Source organism: Anas acuta, chromosome 19 (genome assembly GCF_963932015.1).
Source record: "Anas acuta chromosome 19, bAnaAcu1.1, whole genome shotgun sequence".
Lineage (NCBI taxonomy): Eukaryota > Metazoa > Chordata > Aves > Anseriformes > Anatidae > Anas > Anas acuta.
This window is the reverse complement of record NC_088997.1, coordinates 8,438,174-8,450,254: the sequence shown is the minus strand read 5'-3', so window position 1 is coordinate 8,450,254 and position 12,081 is coordinate 8,438,174. Positions and strand designations below refer to the sequence as shown.

Below are 12,081 nucleotides of genomic sequence, written 5' to 3'. Positions count from 1 at the left end.
AGGGACACAAGCTAGAGCAGACTCAAATAAAGACCAATGTTAAATATTACTTAATGTTTTCTTTTATTTAAAAGATCATTCACAAAATACCATATCCATAAATTTATTTTGTTATGAAGCAGAATGTGTTAAGTGTTTGGAATTTTTCCTTTTTTTTTTCCTTTTCATTTTTACATTTAAAAGTCAACTGTCTTGACTAGAGGTGAGTTTTTATATGGGAATTTGTTCTTAAAATCTTTTCCACATTGAAGATGTAAATAGGTCAATTATTGGTTTGGAATACAACCACACAAATGCATGTCTGTCTTAAATTAATTATTAGTGTTAGACAAATGGTTCTTATCTCAAAAGCAGATTAAGTGACAGGCAGAAGGAAGGAAAGAGTAGTTCTGTAAATTGCTGGGACTCTGACATTACAAAAGAAACTTCAGAGAAGGAATTCCCTACTAGCAGTGACGCTGGCAGTAAAGCAGCCATGCTTCCAGACTTCTTCTGGAAGCGCTCTGGTGTGCCGGCTGCTTTATCTGGGAGCTGTCAGCACTAGTGTTAGGGGCCCAAGTTCTTCCTTGCACACTGGACATGTCTGCACTTCAATGTTAGAGATCCAGGCTGTTTTTAAACATGAATGCTCTCCCCCTTAGCTCCAGCCTCTCCACCTCCCCTCCCTCCTCCCACACAGAACACTCCCAACGCTGGTGAGAAACACTTCAAGTTCAGAGATGCAGCGGTTAGAGATGCTTTTCACCCAAACTTCTACAGGAAGAGAATCTATTTCATGACAGCTTCTAATCTGCCCATTTTCATGGTATTCTCAAAGCAGAGGTCTTAAAACTGTACACCACTGGGCAAAGAAAAACAGGGGTAATGACAATTACATACTGCATGGCAAAGTATATACTCCTTAAAGAAAAATAAAAAAGTCAATTTTATTTGTAGAAACTTCATTTAAAAATTTACCAAACATGTAAAACCCAAAGAAATGTAAGCAGAAAAAGCCAGTGAGCAGCTGTGCTCGGGCACATTTTTGCAGCACTAACCTTGAGCTCCGAGGTGTAGTATCATACCATTTTGAATTCTATCAGTCAGCAGCAACAGGCTGCTGGGAGATGCTTTATCTGTACTGCTTCCACCTATCCACCAGGCTTGCCAGCCAACTTGACTTGTATCTATTAAATTGATACTTCCTGGTTACCTGTGTGAAAGGGCAGTTCCCCCCTTAGCTCTCTAAGGGGCCCTGCTGGATACAGTAAGTCATTAATTGTCCTAAATGGTATTTCACTACATGGTTAGAACTGAAAGTTACTCCGCTCAACTCATCTGGACTCTCCAGTTTTCCTCTTCAGAGCCACAGCAATACAGAACGAGACATGCAGGTCAGAAGAGGAGCACTGAGGAAGTAAAAGGAAACAATACAGGGTAATAACTAAGTCTAACCTGTGCTTCTAAAGTAAAACAAACCCAGAAAGGAGGAAGTGAAGCAGCACCTTTGTCCAGAGACCTCCACACCTGTGGAAGCAGCTACACTGCCTTATCTACTGGCAACTGTGCTGCTTGGAAGGAAACAGAAGAGGAAACTCAGCACAAAGCAGGCACTAGATACAGCAAAGCCAAGAACGTACTAAAAACCACTTGTTAACAGCTGACATGCATTCACAAGCTCTGTGTTTTCAGTTTCAAAGAGGACAAATGCCAGATGGCAGGAATGGTAAACTGCAGGGTTGACATTCCAGCAGAGCTAGTCACTCTGTACTGTCTTGCTTTTTCTCCCGCCTCCCCATTCCCTCTCAACCCCAAGCTCAGTCGTGCTCTTTTACTACTTCCTCTCGGGGCTTGGCTCCACCAAAGATAGCAGAATTTGGGTTGGCTACTTGATTGAGGGGAGTAGCAACTGTTCGAGGTTTGAGCTGAAGCCGGGGTCGCTGTGCTCTTTCCTCTGCAAGACAAAACAGTGAGGTTTTCAGACTACTCTGCCAAGGGCAAGCAGCTTTAGCCTGATGAAGAAACAACGTGTCATTCATGAAGACTGAATTACAGAAGAGAAAAGGAGTTTACCTTCTGTTGGCTCTCTGAAGTCCATGGAAGATCCACGAAGGGGAGGCCCATCTCGGAAACGACCAGTGCCACCACTTCCCATTGAGGCACCTGGTGGTCGTCGGTCTCCAGGGCGAGTGCCTCGACCCCGGCCTCCCAAGAAGTCATCATCTTTGAATCCTGAAGAAGGAAGATGGTGAATGTAAGGAGCACATTTCACAACGCTTTTATCTAGATTTATCTGGATGACTGGAAAACCTCGCAAGGCACAGCTGTCAGTCCAAGATGATGCACTGAGAGCCTTTGTCTGTAGACAGATTGCTTCACAGATCTAACGCATTCTGGAAGAGTCATACAGATCGCATTTGAAATCCAGTGCGCTATGCCAAGTTCAGAACTTGCTTTATCCACCTAGAGGCTTGTTTCATACTCAGTCTTTGAAACCAGGTTACCAAGCACCATTAAAGTATGAACTTCAGCTGCAACTTCAGATTGTTAACACCAGAAGCTGAATGACGAGGTAACATTACAAGTACCCTGGGTTCTGCTGTGGACAGATCACACTGGCCGCAGCCTTAGCATGAAACCTGCAGGAGCAGAGCAAATGGGAAAAGAGCCAGGGAGTAATGAAACGATCCTTAAGAAGGCCTTTGAAAAATGGAGCAAAACCAAGGCTTTTCAACTATACTATAAAATGGCCAGGGATCTACTTGACTAATGAAAGAGCTAAAAAAAAAAAAAAAAACAGACTTTAAATGTGAAGCTGACTACATTTCTTCAGTTTGTGTACCAAAAGCGACCAAGAACTACCTGTCACTGACCAACTTCCATTCTGCACCAGTGACCATCCTGGGATATCCCCCAATAGCTCTCAATGGTAGGAAGATATTTCAGGCTAGCAGCATACCCAAGTGAAACAATTTTTTTAGAAGCTGCTAGGAAGGGAAAGATGTTTTATTCCCATCTGAAATTCTCCTTTCCAATTTAGCATTTGGCAGAGTCGCAGAACTGTCCTTTACTTCAGTGCCAAACAGCAATCTTTAAGACTTGATCCAGAGCAAGTCAACCTGAGAAGAAAATCTTCTGTACCAAGTAAGACTTCAACGCTAAACTTCAGCACACAAATCACTCACCCAGCACCTAGCCAGCTGAAATGTGCATCTGAAGAAGCTGCCAGTAAAGGTATAAGGCTGCGACACCAGAATGCTTAGCTACGAAGGCAGGTTAAGCACAGCGTTGTAGCAAGCTTCCTCTCTCCAGCACCATGCTGAGTTCCATGCCAGCAGCTCATGGTTACCTCCCCTACTTTGTCCATTCCACTCATGCAGAGACCAGACACTGCACAGTTGCACTTGCCGACATCTCCCCATCAGAAAATGGACCAAACCCACAAGTTCAGAGGACAAAAGCAATTGAGTTAATATCACCCTGGACACTAATAACTGGAAACTAACTGGAAGTCAAAAAATAAACAATGGCTCCATCAGTACCTTCCACTCAGCAAGTTCAGTCATTCGCTGCAACTTGCATTAACAGAACAGACCTAACTTTGAGGAATGTTTTGTATTTAAATGTGCTTTGGAACTAACACAACTTTGGAGATATCATTTGCTCCAGGAGTACACATTTCACATGGCATTATATTATCAACCTCTTGAGAGAGGTGAAAGCCTCTGCTTTGAGAGAATGCAGCACCAATATCTGTTTTTCCACATGGCCTGTCTGTTTCTGCTACTATTGAAACATGTACTTGGGCTCATGTGTGAGAAATGCTGTGCTTGAAACCTAGACATGCCAGACTACATTCAATCTAGTATTCTGATATTAAAGATCACTTCATAAAGCTTAAAATGAAGACCATCTCCTCTGTTACAAAGCAATTGAAGTTTCCCCTGAAGAATCCCACTGCAGCCACAGGATGTCCATGCTGGCATACAGTAGACTAAGTCAAAACAGAAATGGGGACAAACGTAGCTGACATGAAAATGAGAACATTTGTGCCTTTTAGGCCGCCTATCTTATAAGTGTTAATACTGATACCAGAACCGAAGTCATCTCTGGAATCCCATCCACCTCCTCTGGATTCTCGGGAACCTCCTCCCATTCCTAGGAAAAAAGCCACAATTGTGTTCAGGTCTAAAGCTGTGGGAAAGACTGATAAGGGGACACCAAAGTCCAGTCCTTCCATATCCAAAGTCATGCTGCTGGAAAATCCCTTCATCTCAGTACCACCAAGTTCCATTGGATAGGAACAAAAGATCAGCTTTGTTAACCAAGAACAAGTGGTCAGAAAAGCTCCTCTAAACCAGACTGATGAAAAGCTCCAGTCAATGTAGTTCAATTAAGTTCTGCAGCTACAGAAAAGCCTGTTCTTACACTGGAACATCAGACAATATATACAAAATACATATTCATACACTTGTGATTACTTTGATTACTCATTTTTACACACTAATAAAATAGTAGCAGATCAGACCATTGGGCTTATTATTGTCCTCTGCAAGAGACTGCACAGTGCTAGGGGGATTGGTCTCACTTCCAAGGTTAGCAGTGACACACACGCAGCTTTGGGACACGAAGCACATCTATTCCAGCAATTTCAGGAGCGGCAGCAACTACACTAGGTACGTACACGTTTTCTTTCCACTACTGTCTTTGTGTTTTCTTGCGTGCCTTGCATGCATTAGTTAGCACCAGAAGTCGTAACTCCAGCTGCTATATTCAAGATTCTATTTAGGAAAATGAAAGTCACCTCTGTCATCAGGCCCGCCACCTTTTCTGAAGCCAAAGCCACCTTTATCCTGTTTTCTGCCTTCTGCTATGTCCACTCGGAGTGATCGGTCACCCAAAAGCTGTTAAATAAAGAGGAGAATCTCTTCAGAAATTGCCAGATGGGCTGCCAAGAAGCTTGAGACTTGTGCTTATTTTTCTCTTTCACAAATTAATTGGAAATGTACTTACTGCACCATCATATGTAAGAGCTTCCTTGAGTGACTCCACCTCATCAAACTCTACGTAACAAAATCCTGTAAGAAGAAACCCAGAAATTAATACCAGCACTTTAGAAAGCAACTGTAAAAAGCTTCTCTTCCTGTATATCCAAGTCTTCTCTTTCAACCACGAACTACAAATAAGTACAAGATGTACACTGCTCACAAACCAAACATCATTAAAGATGAATGCATTTACCTATGCTTATTAACAGTTGGGACAGAGCCTGCAATAGAGCTCTACATGGACAGAGCACAAACGCTAAAAGGCTGATTAATTTCCTTTACAGTATGTTCCCATTGCAGATAAATTTGATCTACACCTTTAGACAGTTATTCAGATGAATATTGACATTTGTTACTAGCATCTTTAAATAAGAAGATGAGGTACCTGCTTGGCCAATGGTCTGATTTTCTGTCACTGCACCATTTAGCAAATTTGCTATTCCTTTGCTGAAATTCCTCAAACCGTATTCCCCCCAAAAAGTAACTTAAAAAGTAACTTAGGAAGTACTCCATTTCCCCTCAGTCATTTCCAATGGAAATATGATTTACATGCTCTAAAGCAATTGTGTGAATGGCTCACTGAACTGCTTTTCCTTCCTACCTAACCTACTAAAGGAAAAGGCGAAGCAATGGGAGTCTGCTGAGCTACAGAAAGATTGCCTAAGTACTCAGAGCCAAAGACCACTGATCTTGAGTGGCTCAGACACTTCAGCTTTGTTAAAATTCATAAAGACAAACAAGGTTTGAGAGCCTCTTACAGCAGGGCAAATATTGACTTGATCAGACTGCATCTTGTGATGGAAGTAAAAGTGAATCTCATTCAAACGAGATGTTTATTTGTTGGTGAAAGACAACTTTGCATAAATCAACACTGAAGAACAAACTGCACTTCAGAGGAGAGCATATTCCCCATTAAAACAATTTTAGAAGTAAATGATTCTCTTACCAGTTAGCAACCTACAACTGAACCAACTCTGAACACTCACCTTTAAATTTGTCTGTTTCCTTGTCTCTGACTAGTCGTACACTCCTTACACTGAGATCCTTGAAGATGGCATCTATGTCTCCTTGAACAGTGTTGAAGGGTAGGTTTCCCACATACGCTGTGAAAGGGGGTTCTGTTGGCAGCTCTTTCTGTTTGCGGGAACCAAGGCCACCACCACGAGACCTGTTGGAAAAGCAGTCCATTTCTGGAACCTGACTTCCCGTAATACAGTACGCAGCACTGCCCAGGTGCTAGTGGATTTATCAGAAGTGGATCTCTTCCCCCTGCTTCAGTCAGCTTCCACAACTCCTGGTAGCATCCCTTTACCTGCATCTGCCACCTCCACAAAAGGCCAACTCCTTTTTAGCATGACCTGATCAGTACTTCAGTGGGAGAACAAATGAACAATATCCTTAACTATCTTACAGATTAAGTCAGTAATGAACTGATAAATGAACTTTTTCCTTGTTTCAGAAGACATTAAGGAAATCTCAAACTAAGGTCATCTACACTGTTCCCTACTCAACACAACGCATCCCGGAATAGATTTCAAGAATTTATTGCAGTAAGGAAATGCCCGCATGACACAGGCATATCCCAAAGTTTATGCGGAATTAATGCTTTTAGCTAAATAGTATAACATCAACTCCACAATCATCTTAATTTGCTTAAGAGACATCCTCCATCTCTGAAAAGTTACTGCTGTAACCAGCTGTCAGATATCTGAAGGGCACCTGGACCGTAATACTTTGAACACAGGCTAACCAGCTTAGTTGAACATGACATTCTAAAGGCAGAAAAGCAATTTAAAATGATATTTGGGTACTTCTTCCTTTTGGGCTCATCAGAAGAAAACTAGGCTGCTTTTTCCTATTCTTCCTCTCAGTTAAGGCTATCAGCACTGGTTGCTGAGGAACTAGAAAATTACCAGCTCCGTTCTTCACTGTATTAAGACAACACATCTGCATGTTGATTTCCCATGGAGCCTACGCTTCTCAAGCTAACCTTGATCTCCGTTACAGAGAGCAGTCACTGTGGACACAAGGCCCTTAACTTACAGCTCCTGGACTTGCTGGCTACAGGATGCCCCCATCACCAGTTCAATGCCCCTTGCTCTGCCTAGGCAACTTTTGCTGCATCTGAGAAGCCTACCTACAGTTCTGCCATGTTCTCTTCCTCAGTGCCTTCTTTTACTGAATTTTGTTCATGTCTGCTCCCTTTCCAAGAGGTTTCCTGAACATTTGAAATAGCAAAAGGAACTCTGAGTGTGCCATCCAGGGTTTGCCTGGTGACAAGAACTAACTGGATTTCTGCAGAGGTTCAAATACCTTCATTATCTTGTATTATTCTGGCTAGTTGCATGCAGCAAGAAGGTCCACAGTACTTGTCCACCTTTTTTTCCCCCCCTCTTCATTCCAGAATAAATATTTTATTGCGAACGGATGACATAATGCAGAAATCTTGGATAAGACTCCTTAACTCTTTCTAGGTAAGCCTGCCACTTGTGCCTATTCATGGTACCAGTGCAGGAGTTTCACCAACAGTATCAACATGCTGCTGCACAAACCCAAGTAACTACCTCAGTACGTTTAATTAGTGCCCAGCCAGGTTCATATTTTAGCATTTCTGACAATATTCCATGTCTGCCTTTGTCTCAATAAAGAATCAGAGTCAAAACAGGCTCAAGACCAGAAGCTGCTGTAGCTGGGCGCTCTGTATGAAGGGCAGAACTCTGTAACATGTCAAATCAGTTCCATGCCTTCATTCTCATTGGGGGTTTTACAGAAACCCTTAAAATACCACACTTAATTTGCAGCCCCAAACCTTCATTTTTATGTCCAATAGTAATATCAAAATGGCTTAGGACGAGTTTAAAAGAGCATTCCCTCCTTTTGTGCACTCTCACCATGTTTCCTGGGCTGCCAATCGTCCGGCTCTGTGCACTAATTCATCTGAGCACTCCCCTTACAGATGAATTCACCGTATCAACAAGGTGATCAGCTGCAAAAGGCACTTGTGCCAGCACAGGAAGGAGAACACAAGCCAGGGCTCCAACTGCAGCTTTCAACAGCAGCCTCCACTTAGATGAATCGAGCTGCCTCTGAAACCACACCCTCAAGTTCACAATCCCCCAAAGAAACTCAGTGCTGCAAACAAGCCATGTTTCTACCATAACACGCCAGGATTTGGGGGGGAGGGAAGTTGTGTGTAAATTCATGTCCCGTTATGCAATTCCTATGGATATTTTTCTGAAGTGACATATTCTTTTTGAAGATCTTCCACTAAAGCCTCAGTTATCAAATAGCTATGGAGTTGGTCTTTCAGTCTTCACCTGAAGAACAGGAAGGGTCACAAACCAGGTTCCAAACTAAGCTTCCTGCAGGCTTCTAGTCCAGCAGGACAAGGAGTTTTGCAACACTGAAAGACACTGTTCCTACACCTTGCTACATTTTTTTCAACATCGAAATGGTGAAATAAAAAGTAAGGCTGACTTCAGTATCCAAGATTCAAACAAGATGCATAATTCATAATAAAATAGGACAGGCATCAATATAATGAAGAACAGCCCTGAACTAAGTGACCCGGATCACACCAAAGCATTAGATGTGTATCTGCATTTCCCACCCAGTGCAACTTTCACTGAGACACACCTAGGTAATAATTATGTCATCTTAGCAGGGGAATCAAACACTATTTTTTTTTTTCCTCCATGAAATTAAAGCAGAAAGTTGAAGAAAGCTTGCTTCTAGCAGAGGCCAGAGGCAGCATCCCTATAATTAGGTTTACTTTTTGGTGGACTGTTGGGTGACATCATAAGGCCACGCTGGGGTGAAAGAGCACCCAAACTATTATTTTGAAGCTACTTTTAGGAAGTTTAGCTGTTCAGAACACAGTCTGTCAAATATTCTGAGTCAGGAATATTTTGGAAAGCTGTCATTTGAGTTTAATAGCCTTTCACAAAGGATCAAAACAATAGTTCTGGATTTATCTTTTTGCCCAGCAAACAGACAACAGCGTAATCGGGTTGCAGCTTCAGTATTTCACCAGAGACACCATAAGACTCAGCAAGACAAGATTCATCAGGAGTCTCCAGACCACAACACTAAGCACAGACTGAATTTATTCGGGCAACCGAGTACATCCCTACAGTAAGTGCTACGTGTCTTCAGCAAGAAGCTTACTTGAGCCTAAGAATTAAGAGGTATTTATTAGTAGTAAATGGGTAGGAAACAGGATCCAAAAGCATAAATACTTGCTCTCTATTTCCACTTACTGTATCATGATTCATGGGATGAATCTTAACCTTTGATTAAGGTGTCCCGCACAGGTAACCCGGTACAAAGACCACGCCTAACCAAACAGCCTACCAGCAGGCCAGGAGTGATAAACGCAGTCTCCTTCAACCCTGAGAGGCTCTACAGATGCTCAGTGTTCCAGCTAGGCCCCAGCATGACCAAGAATGGATTTTGGTGTCAAATTCTGGGCTCCAACACACCAACCAGAAAGCTTCTACAGTGTGCTTTTGTTATTAATGTCAACAGCATGTTTTCCCTCTGGAATAAGTTGACTCGCACATCAGTGTCATGCTTCAACTTGTAATCAGTTCACTGCCAGACATCTCAAGTACAGCAAAATCCCATCTCAAACCAGTCATCCTCCGTTGCCCTCCTGTGTCATTTTGAGAGGAGAACAAGGCAGTTGTCTTAGCTATGTTAGAGCTCATTAGGAGCCACTGTTTCCTATCTGCCTCACTGCAATCTCATGATAATGCTCCACAGCGGGCAGCTCTGACAAACTACATCTCTACTGATTTTACACTATTCCTGCAGTCCTAGAGCACCTAAAAATAAATGAGCAGGAGTCTCCCTAAGATAACAAAAGATTTTTTAATCAGAACCTTCAAGAAGGGTCACATTTTTGCTACATGCAAGACTGCACAAAGCTCAGGACCCATAGCACCCAAACTACTGAGTTCCCTCCTCATTACTTACCAGAAACATCTGCAGAAGCATCTACTAAGCAGTTCACCTTTAGTTCACCAAAGCAAGTATCTGAGCCTTGCCTGAGAGCAAGTTTAAGTACTCTATTAAAGAAATCTGAATACGAAAGTAACACTTCAACTTTTATTTTGCTACTTTACAGTAACATCTGAATTATGAGTGTCAAGTGCCACCTCAAGCAGTTGTCAATGTATCTATTAAGAATTTAAGAAGTGGCAAAACTAGGAATGGCCATCCCCTCTGTTTGCTCTGGGACATCTCCTCTTTAGACAAAGGACATTTATGCACAAAAACTAGTTTACAGAGCCTAAGTGCCAGAGATTTGCTGAATGCAAGGCAACTCACTCCTGCTAGAGCCTCAGCAGCACTGCATCCCTGCTACCTGGGCAGCCTGGAAATGAAACCTGTTTACTCCTTTAAACACAGCAGAGGAGAACTGTTGATTAGGAAACATCTTGGAAGACTAAATGACAAAAACAGCATACTCGTTAACATTTGCTTGCAAATAGTTTATTTGGCAGTTTTATACCTGGTGTTTTAATTTAGAGCAAACTTATACAGCACCAGCCTTCGAAAAGTTAACTATGTGTGTCTTCCTAATGCAGTTTAAGGCAAACTCTGTAGTTGCTGGTCACTGCTTTCGCAGCCTGCTCCCCCCAAACACGTGCGGTCTCCAGAGCCAAGCCCCACGGATCCGAGGGCTGGAGCCAGCACCGGGAGCCAGGATAAGGCAAGAGAGGCCGGCAGCTCCCGGCTCTCCCCGAGCGGAGGCACCGCAGAGCCCTCCCATTTCCTCCCCGCCGCAGGCACCACAACGCCGCCTGCTCTCGGGGCCGCCGCCGCGGCTCCCTCCCCCCTCCGCCGTGCGGAGCTCGTCCCGCCCGCACCGGGGCTTCGAGCCCTCCACGGGCAGCTCCCTCCTCCCGCCGTGTCCCTGCTGCAGCTCCTCACGGCCTTACCTTGGCTCCGGCCCAGCACCTCCCTAAATCCCCCCCCCCGCTCCCTCCCCTCGCCTCCGGGCCGGCGGGAGCACAGCGACACCCTCCGCCTCCCGCCCCTTCCCGGCTCTCCCCAGCCACCAAGCCCCAAATCTGCTGCGGAGCGAAGGAAAGGGGGGGGGGGGGGCGAGCTGCCCTTACCCCCTCCCAGACCACCGCAGCCACCTCCCCGCGCCTCCACAAAGCCGAGAGGCGGGAGGCGAGGGGCCAGCAGGCTGCCGGAGGCGGCGCCCCCCGCCTATCCCTCCCCCCCCCTCTTTTACTCCCCCCATCCCATCCCCACAGGGCCGAGGCCCGGCCGCGCCCCCTCCTCGCCAGGCCCAGCGGGGGGTGGGGGGGGCAGGCCCGGAGCGTGCATGTGGGGGGGGGGCGGCCGCCCCTCCCTACCTCCCTATCTCCCTCCCCGCTCCCTCCGGGAGGATCCCCGGTCGTTCCCCAGCCTCCCCGCGCTCACCCCCGGCCGCCGCCGAAGCTGCTGTAGGCCCGATCGTCGTAAGGATCGAAATCCGCCATCGCCACCTCAGCCTCCTCCCCGGGCGAGCGTGACAGGACCGCGCCCGCAGGACCCCGCGCCGCTTATATACGGCGGGGCCCCGGCCGGGGCTGCCCGTCGCGGTGCCTGTCTCCAGCTCCCCCCCCTCCCTCCTCTCCTCGCACCTCCAGCGGGGCTGCCCGCGCCGCTGCCTGTCGGGAAGTCGCCGTCACAGGCGGGCGCGGAGCGCGGGCCCCGCCGCCTTTGTGCCGTGAGGGGCGGCCCCGGGGACGGGGCGGGACGGGACGGGGGACCCGGAGCGTGGGGCAGGAGCCCCGCCGAGCCGGGACGGAAGGAGGGAGCAGCGTGAGGGGAGAACCAGCAGGGAGCCCCTGCGCTTTGGGGGCTCAGAGCGGCGGCTGCTCTCTCTGTGCTCGTCAAAAATGAGTAAAAATAAAAATGATAGTTAAATAAAAATAAAAAATATCATTAAAATAAAGGAGTTCGTGGTGAGTTCTCGTTTGCACGTGTCTGGAAGCATTCACCAGCTTTCCCCCACCCCGTTCCCTCGACCTCCGCCGCTTCCCAAGCGCCCGCA

At 45.8% G+C, this 12,081-nt stretch overlaps 1 protein-coding gene across 2 annotated transcripts; it reads right to left on the bottom strand.

Moving 5' to 3' along the window:
• Positions 1-44: 44 nt before the first annotated feature.
• Positions 45-11,623, bottom strand: EIF4H (eukaryotic translation initiation factor 4H). 2 transcript variants are annotated; one of them, XM_068655989.1, is made up of 7 exons: positions 11,466-11,623; positions 6,014-6,195; positions 4,993-5,057; positions 4,784-4,883; positions 4,072-4,137; positions 2,053-2,211; positions 45-1,933 (listed from the first exon to the last, which is right to left on the bottom strand). In XM_068655989.1, exons 1-7 carry the CDS (start codon positions 11,522-11,524, stop codon positions 1,797-1,799), a joined length of 768 nt encoding a protein of 255 aa, XP_068512090.1. In that variant the 5' UTR covers positions 11,525-11,623; the 3' UTR covers positions 45-1,796. The 2 variants fall into 2 exon arrangements, with proteins under 2 accessions (XP_068512090.1, XP_068512091.1); XM_068655990.1 differs by lacking the exon at positions 4,072-4,137.
• Between the last annotated feature and the right edge of the window lie 458 nt (positions 11,624-12,081).